Source organism: Lipophrys pholis (genome assembly GCF_963383615.2).
Source record: "Lipophrys pholis genome assembly, chromosome: 2".
In the NCBI taxonomy this organism is placed as follows: Eukaryota; Metazoa; Chordata; class Actinopteri; order Blenniiformes; family Blenniidae; genus Lipophrys; species Lipophrys pholis.
Genome location: NC_137636.1, coordinates 32,090,888 through 32,104,410, shown reverse-complemented (window position 1 = coordinate 32,104,410; position 13,523 = coordinate 32,090,888). Strand labels below are relative to the sequence as shown.

The window sequence follows — 13,523 nt, the reverse complement described above, 5'->3', positions numbered from 1 at the left end:
GAGCTTCTCGGCCACCATGACATTAACATTAAACATACGTCATCATCCACTTTCTAGGGCTTCACAGTTAAGCGCTTGGCTCAGAAGTATCCTGAAGTTTGTAAACACTACAAGTACGCATGCGTGATGTTTATGATAGTGTGATTGTGAAAATCACGTATTGGTCACTTGATAAAATATTGTGTGTGTTACGGCACAAAATAAATCAGAAAATCTGCCTGACAGCGTAAATAAAGATGTAGGGCTCAATGAGCCATCAGTTATATGTTTGAAACTATTCTTTCTCTTTGTAACTGGTGCCAACGATGTAACGATGTGCAGAATTCTAATGTTGGTGTTTCAGGTCCCAGAGTGAGGAGCGGCAACAAATATATCCTCATCCTGTCAAAGGTGGATAAACGAGCAGCAGTGAGGATGAGGTGAATCAAGCATCGTCCCAAACCGCTTCCTTCATTAAACAGCCAAACATATGAAATCACTTTGTCATCCACGTTTGAATTTTTTCTTTCTCAGGTTCTCATTTAACTATATCACTTCACCTTTATATCACCACTTCAATAAAAACTGATTTCAATCATCCATGTGATCGACACTATTTCAGTTGACAAACATTTTTAATAAAAGCACATTTCCCCACAACTCCGGCAAAACGAATTAACTTTTTTTTTAACCACTCTTCAAGATAACAATAACTGCACAAAACACTCAATATCTATTGCCTAATTTGTAAAAAGGTGGATAAATGAGCAACGATGAAGATGAAGTCAATCACCTTCATTACAAATTGTTTCCATGGAGACGGTGGGGCGCAGGCTCCCTCAGCGGTCCCCAGAGGACAAATAAAATGACGTAAAAGTTCCCGTCAACCTCACGACCATCCCAACGGAACATGAATACACGGAACAAAATCGGACGTACAACGACTGTGAAGCAGGAAATGATAAACACATGAACACTATAACTGATTAAATAAATGTGACACTTTGAGGTGTGACACATCAGAATAAAGTCTTCTCTGTTTATCCAGAGTCCTCGGGCAGGATTGTGAACTGTAAATGTTGTGTGAGTTGCATGGCAGCCACATAAAAACTTTGAAAAACGAGTGCGGTCTGAAATTTTGGTAAATACTGAGAGTGCAATGGATAAATTCCAGTTTGCCTACAGGCCCAGAAGAGGAGTGGAGGATGCTACACTCACTCTGCTCAACATGGTCTTTAAGCATCTGGAAGGGAGTGGGCGTCACACACGGGTTTTATTTGTCCTTTTTTTTTCTGCTTTTAATACGATTCAACCACACATTTTAACCTTAACAATAATCTTGTGGGCTGGATTTAAAATGTTTTAACAAGCAGGACACAGAGGGTGAGAGTCAATGGGTGTATATCGGATAAACTGTGCTCCTCCACAGGCTCACCACTAGGGGGTGTGCTCTCACCATTGACTCAAAGTTAAACTTTAAAGAAAACTGTGAGGCCGTGAACAAGAAGGGACACCAGCGTCTGTTTTGCCTGAGAAAGTTGTCCCGTTTCAATGTGGACAAAACCTTGACAATACTATTTTATTGTGCTTTTATCAAATCTGTTTTATTTTCCTCACTGGTAGCTCATTTTGGAAACCTTCATTTAAAAGAGAGGAACTCTCTCAGTCAATTAGTAAAATGGGCCAGTCGGCTGATTGGACAGTCACAGCTGAGCTTACAGTCGCTGTACAACAGGCAGCTACAGCCGCTGGCCAGCTCCATCTCTGGAGATGACTCCACCCCCTGACCAGAGAGTTCCAGCTCCATCTCTGGAGATGACTTCACCCCCTGGCCAGAGAGTTCCAGCTCCATCTCTGGAGATGACTCCACCCCCTGGCCAGAGAGTTCCAGCTCCATCTCTGGAGATGACTCCACCCCCTGACCAGAGAGTTCCAGCTCCATCTCTGGAGATGACTCCACCCCCTGGCCAGAGCGTTCCAGCTCCATCTCTGGAGATGACTCCACCCCCTGACCAGAGAGTTCCAGCACCATCTCTGGAGATGACTCCACCCCCTGACCAGAGAGTTCCAGCACCTGCCATCTAGACGGAGATTTAAAGCCCCAAAACTGAAGACGAGCCGCTCCAGGAGCAGCTTCATTCCTGCTGCCATTTCCTTTTTACATCAATCTTGAAAGCAGCTTACTCTTGGGTCTTGTTATGCAATGAATTTCAACCTCGATTTTTTTTATCTATTTATTGTTCCTTTTTTAACTTTATCAACAAGTTGTCATAATGATATTTTGCTGGCTCCTTCTATTTATTGATTTATTGATTTATTCACTCTTTAACCTGTCAGTGAGTCTGTGAGTGCCCGTCTATCTCTGTGTCCCTACTGTCTTTCAGTGTCCTGCGTTTTAATATATCTGTATGTACCGTCAGACGCTCTCTCTGCTGCACAAAAAAATCTACTTACGGGTATCAATAAAGTTACTTTGACTTTGATATTGTTTACACCCCGGAGATCCACACAAACACAGGAAGAAACTTTATACCAAAAGAGCTCAGTTGTAGAGCTACTAGAATAGAATAGAATAGAATAGAATAGAATAGAATAGAATAGAATAGAATAGAAATACTTTAATGATTTCAGGAGGAGAATTGCTATAGTGTTGCTCAAACGTGCACTATTCGTAGCTGAGTCAATTTTGTGTACAATATAAAGCCCGTGGGCCGAATCCAGCCCACGAGAGGCTCCAATCCGGCCAAACCACCAAGAAATCTGTAGAAATATCAAAGAAAACACAGATTTTTTTCAACTAATTTCTTCAGAGTAGCAACAAAACACTCAGACCCGAGCTGAAATACTGTATACATGGAAGTTAGTTGCCTCATTGTCATCAAACGAGCCTCGAAGCCGTGCTGTCAGGTGGAGTTTGTGAAAACACCCAGAATGCAACAGCTTTTCTGGACATTTCACTGTATTTTGCACCAGAAGATTTTCATTAAAATTGACTTTATGTTGAGATTGCAGTCATTTTCCGTCGTCAATGTTTGGTTTTTGTGAAAATATCAACATATTTATCCCGTACACTCTGTACCACAACAAGTTTAACCCTAAAGGATATTCTGGCTCTATTCTACTGGTCTGGTCCGCTCCAGATGAATTTGGGCTGAACTGAAATGTGTTTGACACCTGAGTCAGACAATCTCAAGGTTTGACGTCCCGTCTCATTCTGTCCACATGTCAATGTGTCCTTGTGCAGTTAACATCCAAGTCGCTCTGAATGGAATGTAAGCACTTCACATTGCCGTGATAGAAAATATACTGTTTCTAAAATACTAAATACTAGAATACAGTTTCACTACCGTCCTGGTATTGAACACTGAATGCTGTAAAAGTTGTAAATATTCTTGATACTGCGTGTATTTTCCTCCCATACGGGTCTCCAGTTCTTCCATGTGTATCTTTACATACATATTCATCTGTTTACTTAAATATTTATATCGTCTATTCTCCTGTGTGCCACGATCCAAACTATCTTTTAACTATTTGTGCAGGTTGAGCTGCTGTGACGACTGAATTTCTCTGTGTGGGATGAATAAAGTCTGATCTGATCTCATATTGAACGTTGAAGGAGGGACAGTTGTCCCTCATATTTCTGTCCATTTTCACACGATGGGGCGTCTCTGGACGCTCAGCTTGTGTCGCCTCTGGACAGTCGCCCTGTTTACAATCCAGCCATGACATTAGACAGATGCTGGATTTTCCACCAGACATTCCCAGCAGAAGCCGTTCAAACTCGGAGGAATCTCAGGCCTCGGTGGATCTTACTTATGCAGTCGAGCAGCTTCCTTAAATGCAGTGATCCTCGTCTAAAGCTCCTCCTCACTTAAGAGAGAATTCAGAGAGTAAACAAAGCCTGCTGAGTCTTGGACCATAATACCAGGTTAGAACTCTCTCTGTGAGCCGTTGGCCTCCGTTCACACTTTAAATCCCTCCTCCAATCCTCCTCCATTTGGGCCAATCCACTGACGTGGGCTTGTTTTTCTCCTTCCTTAAGTCTCGGGGAGGAAGGGCTGTATCTTCCCAGGATGCTCACGTTTATCTGAACTAAGATAATAAACTTTTCGGGAAACAACGGTACACTTATGTCTGCTTATCTGGCAGATCCTTTCCTGTGAAGCGATGCAGGATGGAGGTGAATCTCCAAACAGAGCCGATCAGGAGGAGAAACCCTGCTTCCTCCGGACTCACTCCACTTTCACACCAGGTTTCTGACTTTGTTAAACTCCTGGAGAAGTTAGAGGAGCAGAAACTTACACTTTAGTCTCATTGATCGTCCTGCATACAAACTCTAAAGTCGGAGATGAATCCGTCCACATCTTCTAAACCACCACAGCCTAGAATATCCTGGAAAACTCAAATATTATATGAACTAATCTGAGTACTACAGAGGCCCTAAATTGACATGTCAAGAGGGTCAAGTGTCTTGTGCGCACGGCGTACCATGTCATGTTCTTATGCTATGAGCACGACATAGGTTTCACATGCAAACAGGATACGTTTCATGTGCAAATTGGATTCGTGTGAACGGGATAAGTTTCACGTACAAACGGAATTCCTTTAACGAGCGGAGGAGCACCTTGGTGAATGCAGTGGGAGAGTGAGGATGGAGTGAATGAATAATGCAATGTAAAGGGTCTTGGTGTCCAGAAACGCGCTTTATAAGAACTATGCATGTTTCACATACGAAAGCGTTACGTTTCATACATCGTTTAATTTGCCGACTCTGCGGTTGTCCGCGACACAAAGACTGGAGGAAGAGCTGCGCTTCACAGAAAGCTGTGTCGGCGTTTGAAGGAGTTGGAGGAGCTTCACGGGGAATAGGCTGAAGCCGCAGGCCGAGCACGAAGAGGCAGCACACGCAGAAAGATCCAGAAGATCTTCCGCCTCCAGTGTCAGAGATGGTCCAGATGATCCCAGACTGAAGTTGTTCTTCCAGCAGCTTTCCGAGCTCTGCAGCAGGGCTTTACACTTCTCCACAGGGCCAGCACCATTCATCACGGTTTCACTGAGCTGCAGATTATCTGCTGTTTTGAAGAGCAACATGAGAGACTCAATCCGGGCGAGCTGCAGGCTGCCGCCATCGGAACCTCCTGAGAAGACCCCACAGGCCGATCACCTCCACACCACCGAGGACCGACACAGGAAGTGAGAGACGCATCGTATTCTATTATTCTGAGGTTATCACTCCATCATCATTAATTGTTAACAAAATCGCACATTACGTTTCCAAAATTATTCCAGGGATTATGTACCAATAAAGAACGATATGAAAAGAATTCAATAATAAAAAAAACATTAAATATCAATTAATTTCAATTGCCAGTGAGATTACCTCAGTAGTTTCTAGTAACTGGAGGAGATTGGAGAGAATTCAAGGCCAACAACACATTTTAGAAGAAAACTCCTTTTCAGTGTCACTTTCAAAGCTTTTCACTCCTCCTCTGTTCTCCCAGATCATTTTTGATATTATAACGACTGGATTATCAAACTGCTGTTTGATTGCGTCACATTTAGGAGATTTTCTCACGAATGCAAAAACAAACAAAAGCACAGAAATGGTCTCCAAAAGCTCATTTTATTGTAATTCCATAGTTCAGTCACACAGTTTCACCAAGTTTAGACAAATGTTACACACAACATGTGTTTGCATGAAATGTTGAGGGTATTTCTTTTATTCTACTGCAGTGGCTCGGTTGAACTTGTTAAAAACACCCCTGGACTCTTCAGTGGTGTCCAGGGGTGGTATTCTATTGTTGAATAGAATATTCAACAATTAGATTCAAGTCAGAACAATCATTAAGCTCGTTTCAACATGTGACTCCAAAAACAAACCTGAGACGTAAAACACACACATCACATGACCCTGGATTAAAAAAAAACTACCTACCAAACTATCATAGAATAGAACAGAATAACTTTATTAATCCCAGGGGGAAGTTATTGAAAATTAATACTAAATTAACGCTTTACGTCCTCTTCACACACGTTTTGTCATTGTTTTTCCTGTTTGATTTGATGCTTTAAGAGCAGGAATCTTTGTTAGGAATTTCACTTTTTAGCCGGTTCACGTATCCAATACTTCTAAATAGACAAAAAAAAATTATTCTGCATGAAATTAAATAGTATCGTGGTGCCATGTGCCAGAGCAGAGCTGCCTAATTGTGGGAGGGTCAAAAGGAGGGCCTACCTTGACTGGGATTGGCTAATCCCCCAATGACACTATGTAGGGTTTGAGCTCTGATTGGCTGGTTGGAGCAACACACTTTTTAAAAACTGAAACAAGCCAGAGAGAGAGAGGACAGACTTTCTGCACTTCTGGAGCGTCATTCCAGGAATGGGGACGATTATTACGGTTGGAAAACCTTTAGAAAGTGAATTTTGCATAATATGACCCCTTTAAGTAAAGACTCCTCTATTGTGACACTCTGAATCCTCTATTGTTCATCTGCTCACACACAAGCAGCAAAAGCATGGAAACTCTGGAAGCCGTCCCAAAAGGGGCCGTTTTAATTTTTGATTTTGTGACGTCGTCATTTTGTAAACAAACAGTGAATCGTAAGGAAAGTTTGATTTAAAGAGAAGGTGAAGTGAGTGAGCACACAGAGCAATACGTTTTAAGAGCAGTGAACTCTGAATGTGATTTGGTGGAGAGAGAAAAAGAAAAAAGAATTTCCTTAAAGTCATTTACAATCGAGCACCAACATTTTGTGCAAATGTAAACTGAAGTAATGCATTCATCATCAAAAAGCTAATCCAATCAATCAACACCAGCTATCAGGAGTTTTGAAATAATATAATAAAATCATGCTCATTTACTGAAATATTCTATCAAAAACTCTTCAGCTTTTCTACAGACATGAAGGAGAACCAGGCGAAAGCAGCTGGTGGCAGATTAAAGCCGTAAACTGGCAGTGAAGGTACATTAATAATGATAATAACTGCAGTTATAACTTCTGCAGCGTGTCGAGGTAAAAGCAAAAGCTCAGCTGCGATCAGTAAACGCACAAAACTCTCACTCCTTTATAATCTTCATATCTCTGGAAATCCTGCAATCAACTCAGCAAACTGAAGGTATTAAAAACAAGAATTCAAGTTTCGGAAGAATGGCACCACCTAGTGGTTAAAATAATTATTTGCTCCCCTTTATGTCCAAAACTCCTGGTGGCTGATGTTCCCTGATAGTCGAACTCGCAACCTGCGAGTTAATAAATTAATGAGCCATTTTTACAATCACAAGTTTTTTAAAACTTTAAAATGACAAATACTGCGAGTGTAGCGTGAGACGGTGCGTTGCTCTGCCGCGCGGCGCGGCGTTACGCCTGGAGGCTGCTCTGCAGCTCCTGCAGGACGTCGGCGCCGCTGCTCCACACCGACACCCTGGCCAGGACGCCTTCCTCCGCCGCCAGCAGCTTCTCCAGGCTGAACCCCGCCCGCGGCATCACCACGTCCTGCGCCCGCAGGCAGAGCGCCGGGCAGAGGTCGTTCCCGCCGTCCCCCACGTACACCACGCGGCGGTACTGCACGCCGCCGCCGCTCTGCTTGCTCAGGTACTGCTCCAGGACTTCCTTCTTGCACATGTTGACGGGGCAACGCTGGCAGTCGTGTTGGTGATGGCCGCTCACCTCCATGTGCCCGCGCTCGTTGAACTGGGCGGGGTTGGTGAAGACGCGGTCCACGGCGTCCCGGAGGCCCTTCGCCTGCAGGATCCAGTCGATGAACAAGGAGTTGGAGTCGGACACGACGATGCAGTCCACCCTGGGTTTATTCTCCGAGATGAACCGGAGCAGGTCCGTCATCCCGGCCGTGTAGGGGATGGTCTCCATCACGGCGCGGACGCTGTCGGCGCCGACCTCCTGCTCTCCTGCAACAAACAACAGCGGTACCGTGATTTCTGGACGATTCAGCACACCGGAATATAAGCCTCCCCCACCTAATTCAGGTTGGAGTTGCACCTGAACGCATCACCCATTTATCGGTGGCATGAAGCTCGTTAACCCGCACGAATCCATAAATTTGCCACGTCACTGTTTAAGCTACAGAGTTCAAAGCTTCTGAAAAAAGTAGCAGCTTATAGTCGGTGAATGACGGTGAATAAAAAGGTTTACATTTCGATCAAGATCGGCCATATTTTTCAAAATGGCTGACTTCTGAGGGAATTAATTGGGTCTCAACATAAACTGAGTTGTTTAACAACAATAACTGATAATCCTGATTTAACCAAGAGGTCACTGGATCAAACTTTCAAAACTGGTATGAAAAAGGAATTTACCGTATTTATGATCTTTGGGATAGGAGGACATTTTTAAACATTTGAGTTCTAACAGAATACATACAAATAAAATAATTTTACAAATACCTTCAGCTCAGACACTATATACTTACGAGTATTAAATAGTATTAAACAAGGTCACTTTGTCTCCAAATTGTATTCCAAGTTGCAACGGCTGAATATAGTCAGACTAACATTCCGACAGAAATCATGGGAAACCCGGTTGAAAGCAACAATAAATGCGGAAAAATGGGACGACATTTGACTTTTACCCAAATGTAACCGATTCAGAGAAATGCAGTATAACATCTTACAACAGGTTTACATATCTCCACATCTGTACAGTAAATATACGGCAGGGGCCTCTCCAAACTGCCCAAACGGTAAGAATACTTTAGGAACAAGATGAACCTCTTTACAGCAAAGTTGAGGAAAGTGTTGGGAGTACCTGGGAACTCCCAGAGTAACTACCGGAAAGGTTCGACCTGATGTTGACGTTTGAGTTCATTGCTGTGGTTTTAATTTGCATTTTCCGATAATCTGTATTTTGCATTGTGCTGGGCTGCTACAATTTTGAAAATGTTCAGTAAAAGAAAAGTAAAAAATGGCCGACGTCCTGTTGACTTTTTGGTATGAGCCTTTTTTGTGGATCCTGTTGTGTTCCATATGTGTACCGGATTTGGCAGCAGAAGGTGAAACATGATCCAGGGGGTTACTTTTTCACAATTTTGCAGTTGTTGCAGCCATTTTGCCACCGAGTGCCCCCCCCCCCCCAATTATCAAATATTCCGTCGAGTGACTCGCGTACAAAGCTTGGTAACTTTTCCGGCAGGTACAGGAGGGAACAGAATCATAACATCCTCACCGATGTGCTTCATCACTCGGCCCATAAACTCCGTCCAGCGGCCTTTTCTGTACGACTTCCTCACCGAGTCGGGGAGAGTCTGACTCGGGAGGCATCTGAGGATAAAGCAACATGTTTATTGCCAAATATTACGCTCTCTGCAGCGACGGAGCTCCTCGGTGAAAGGAAATGAAAGAATCGGTCAAAATGCTCAATGAGGAAATCACACATTTGATTGAAAAGACAATCCAAAGTTCTATTTTCACAGGTTTTACTTTCCTCCCAACTCCCTGCAGTAATAAATACTTGAGGACAGACTTGTTCTAATCTGTTTTGTGTCGTCTGGATTCAAGTAAACAGCAACATGAAGCTCTGCTGGCTTTAGAGTCTGTTGGATTAAAAAAAAAAAAGAAAAAAAGAAAAACCATTAGGGTCATTCAGTGTGAAATTAGCTGAAGTCCTCCGACCGGCCAATTTGGAATTGCTTCATATTTTATATAAATCATGTCAGTGTACACAACAAACAAACGCAGGCAGGATCCTCTTCACTTTTTACTTTGTTCTCTAAAGTGTGAGAAGAAACTCTGCAGTCGCCTCAACGTGACGTTTACTAAGAAATGAGAAGCTTCACATTATAAGACTGTTTTCACGTTTCAAGAGAAAACACATCGTTTTTCCAGTTTTGCCTCAGAAAAGTTTTTCATTCTGAAAAAAAAAAAAAAGTCAATTTTTTTACAGCAACAGCAGGAACACTGAAAGCGGTGTATTTAACACGCCAGGCCAGGAGTTGGCGCTGTTGGTCGTTTTGTAATGAAACCAGTGTTTTCAGTGGCTCTGAGCATCGTTGTCTTTTGAAAACGTTGTGTAAACGGAGGGAAAGTTGGAATAGAAAGTTTTATGCTTCTCCATTTTCAATATCCAATGAGCCTCGGTTAGAACTTCACGGCTTTGCAGTAAAGCTCCTCACATTCATAATATCGAGTTCTATCCTAATGTTGCAGTACCACTGGAATCCAGGAGGGGCGCTGCTGAGGCAGAAGCGTATAAAAATAATGGAAGTTGTCACTGACTTCTTTCTTTGATCAGCGGTGGATTTAAATCCAAACGGTTTTACCAACAAAGTGGACGCATTGACTTTTGCACAGACAGAAAATACTTTTTCAAATTTTCAGTTTTAGTAACATCAACTTGTGCAATAAACAAATCTAAAAAGACTAAAACTGTGATAAACTTTAGATATAATGTGCAAACTAGTTGTAAAAAGTTACTACGGCTTCCGTCCTGAGTCGTGAGGATCTATTAAGATTCTTAAAAGTGTCTGACATCACATTGACAGTGTCTTTAGACACGTGTCATTATTCCTATTGAGGTCAAAATGACCAAAGCCTACAGAGGAATGACGGAGGCTCCGTCTCAAAACACCACAGACGTTATTGTTCAATCCAGCCATCAGACTGGCGAGACCTCCTCCTACATCAGTCCCATTACTGGGAGGAGCGTCTGCAACTCGCTGGAAGACCGCGGCGTGGTGGAACGCCACACTTCAATAAACCCAGTTAACAAAACCACCAGTGTGTGCAAGGCGGCGTACGGTAAAGGTTGGTCAAATAAACAAATAAATAAAAGCTGACAAAAACATAACCTTTGCCCTAACGTTCGTTGGCAAAGTTAATGTTGTAGTTAGCATGATGAGCCACTAGTGGGTGCTGTGTTAGTGTAATAAAAGCGCCGATGTATGCAGAGAACAGTACGTTGTAAACATCAACGCCACCCCTAAACTGTCTTTCTCTGTAGTTTTGGTCGACTCAGTATCGATTGCTTGAGATAAATAAAATGTGTCTCCCTATATGCAGACGATGGTGTTGTAAATGTTCACGTTATCAGAGAACTATTTACTACGGCCATGGTGCTCATGAGCAGCGCCAGCATTTCATAAAAGTTGCATTTTCCCCGGTTTCTACAGAGGCGGATTGGAAGCGTTTTCAAAAAGTTGTGTTTTCAGTGGCTCCGAGCACCGTTGATGTGTAAACGGAAACCCAAAATGTTACTAACCTTTTACATCTTCACTTGAAAAAGTTCTTGCGTAAACGGGGCTTACATCTGCAACTTTGCCATTTATATTCAAGTCAGGATTCACAATGTACGAATCGAAGTGCTGGACAACTTTCTCTCAATAACTAATATTGTACAGTCCGACTGTCCGCTGCTCAGGATTTCTGCTTCAAGGTTTAAGGGCCTGCATGAAGTGAAATGGGCTGAAAGGTGGATCCTGGAGAAGCAACCAGCTGATGCTCGCTGGGTTAACGGTTCAAAATCCCAACAAAACAGTTCAATCTGGGGCTCATGCTTCCCTCTGTGAGCTGGTTTTCTACCACAAACCTCGACTCCCTGTCTTACCTTCATTACCGACCCGAATGAATCTGAAGGTGAACCAGGAGGACTTTAGTTCAGACTGAATCACTTTGCAATCGTGTCATTTTTTAAACCCAATGAGTTCAAACTTTTTATATTGTCACCTTTTTATAAAGTCTCCATACATCTGGTTGTGTGGATTACCTGGTTGTGTATATTACTAGGTTGTGTGGATTACCTGGTTGTGTAGATCACTAGATTGTGTGGATTACCTGGTTGTGTAGATCACTATATCGTGTGGATTACCTGGTCGTGTGGATTACCTGGTTGTGTGGATTACTAGGTGTGTAGATCACTAGATTGTGTAGATTACCTGGTTGTGTGGATTACCTGGTTGTGTATATTACTGGTTTGTGTAGATCACTAGATTGTGTGGATTACCAGGTTATGAAGATTACCAGGTTGTGTGGATTACCAGGTTGTGTGGATTACCAGGTTATGGGGATTACCAGGTTGTGTGGATTACCAGGTTATGGGGATTACTAGGTTGTGTCGCTCACTAGATTGTGTGGATTACCAGGTTATGAGGATTACCAGGTTGTGTGGATTACCAGGTTATGGGGATTACTAGGTTGTGTCGCTCACTAGATTGTGTGGATTACCAGGTTATGGGGATTACCAGGTTGTGTGGATTACCAGGTTATGGGGATTACTAGGTTGTGTCGCTCACTAGATTGTGTGGATTACCAGGTTATGAAGATTACCAGGTTGTGTGGATTACCAGGTTGTGTGGATTACCAGGTTATGGGGATTACTAGGTTGTGTCGCTCACTAGATTGTGTGGATTACCAGGTTATGAGGATTACCAGGTTGTGTGGATTACCAGGTTGTGTGGATTACCCACCTGATCACCCAGGTGTCACTGTTGTCGTCAACCACTGTGTGGTCAAAATCAAACACCATCAAAATCTTCATTTTTCACCTGGAAAATAGGATCACTGTTACAAATCAATAGATTTAAGGAAAGAATTTCCTTCAAAATATCTAAATGCTGTTATTTCGACAACAAAAACTACAAACTTGTTTTGGTGTTGAGTCAAACTCTTATCTTTGATCGGCACAAACAGAAACTCAGGAAAATTACTTTCACTTTTTATAAACACTTCGCTTCTGTAAGGCCGAACACACCAGGATGAATGACTTTGTGATAAAGTGGGATTACTTTTCTTTCAGTCTTTAGAAAAAATAAGATTAAGTTCTATTCCGTTTAAATGCTTGTTTCTATTACACGGAGTCTGGTGTCAAGTCTCTTGGTCTAATCTTGCCGCTTAAATCTTGCCTGAACGTTCTAAACCGGACTGAAGAGGAACATCGAGGAGTTTTGTTGTAGATTATAAATGACATGACGGCTCAAGGTCATTAAATAAACTGTGTGTAAAGGTTTTAACAGTGTAAACAAACCTGAAGCTGCCCGGTGGCTGGTAGGAATCCACCGCTCTGGCTCTTCCTCTTCTTCTTCCTCTCGTGTTGTATTTCAGACGTTTAACTGCTCACCACTGCCCCCTGCAGTAAAGGCAAAAAATAGGCCTAGAATAGTCATCGTTTTGGGGGTTTTTTTGTCGTTTTTTTTTATTTGAACAGTATATATACATAATAAGGTAGTTACAAAAAAAAGGATGAGAAACCTTACAACTCACAATAAGTTTTACATCTCAAACACATGGAAACACATGCAAGTAAAGAAAAAAGGTATACATTAGGGGAAAAAAGGAAAGAAAAGGCTGCTCAGGGTATAAATAAAGATCATATAAATCAAGCAAGACTGTACATCCGACACAGCTCTTGGATTTACTTGCTTTGGAATTTATGCTGTTCTTTAGATTGTCTATATAATTGGAGAACAAGGCTTTAAAAACAATTATCTTTGGACGCTGGTGTGTAAATTTAGTACAATGTATGTGAATTTGGCAAAAATAATTAAGATTGATAATATTTCTTTTTTTCTGGATTTATTTCATCAGTGTGTGAAAG

At 42.3% G+C, this 13,523-nt stretch overlaps 1 protein-coding gene across 2 annotated transcripts; it reads right to left on the bottom strand.

The window, feature by feature from the left end:
* Nucleotides 1-5,584: 5,584 nt before the first annotated feature.
* phospho2 (phosphatase, orphan 2) lies at nucleotides 5,585-13,027 on the bottom strand. 2 transcript variants are annotated; one of them, XM_080458626.1, is made up of 4 exons: nucleotides 12,954-13,027; nucleotides 12,397-12,474; nucleotides 9,162-9,256; nucleotides 5,585-7,888 (listed from the first exon to the last, which is right to left on the bottom strand). In XM_080458626.1, exons 2-4 carry the CDS (start codon nucleotides 12,465-12,467, stop codon nucleotides 7,341-7,343), a joined length of 714 nt encoding a protein of 237 aa, XP_080314752.1. In that variant the 5' UTR covers nucleotides 12,468-12,474; nucleotides 12,954-13,027; the 3' UTR covers nucleotides 5,585-7,340. The 2 variants fall into 2 exon arrangements, with proteins under 2 accessions (XP_080314752.1, XP_080314753.1); XM_080458627.1 differs by having other exon boundaries at nucleotides 9,162-9,528; nucleotides 12,954-13,005.
* Nucleotides 13,028-13,523: the final 496 nt, after the last annotated feature.

Bases quoted from the DNA above. Each gene is read 5' to 3' on its own strand.
- phospho2 (XM_080458626.1), bottom strand. From the start codon at position 12,467: ATGAAGATTTTGATGGTGTTTGATTTTGACCACACAGTGGTTGACGAC. The intron at 9,257-12,396 runs GTGGGTAATCCA...CTTTATCCTCAG, and splicing joins AGTGACACCTGGGTGATCAG to ATGCCTCCCGAGTCAGACTC. The intron at 7,889-9,161 runs GTGAGGATGTTA...TGTTTGTTGCAG, and splicing joins CCGAGTGATGAAGCACATCG to GAGAGCAGGAGGTCGGCGCC.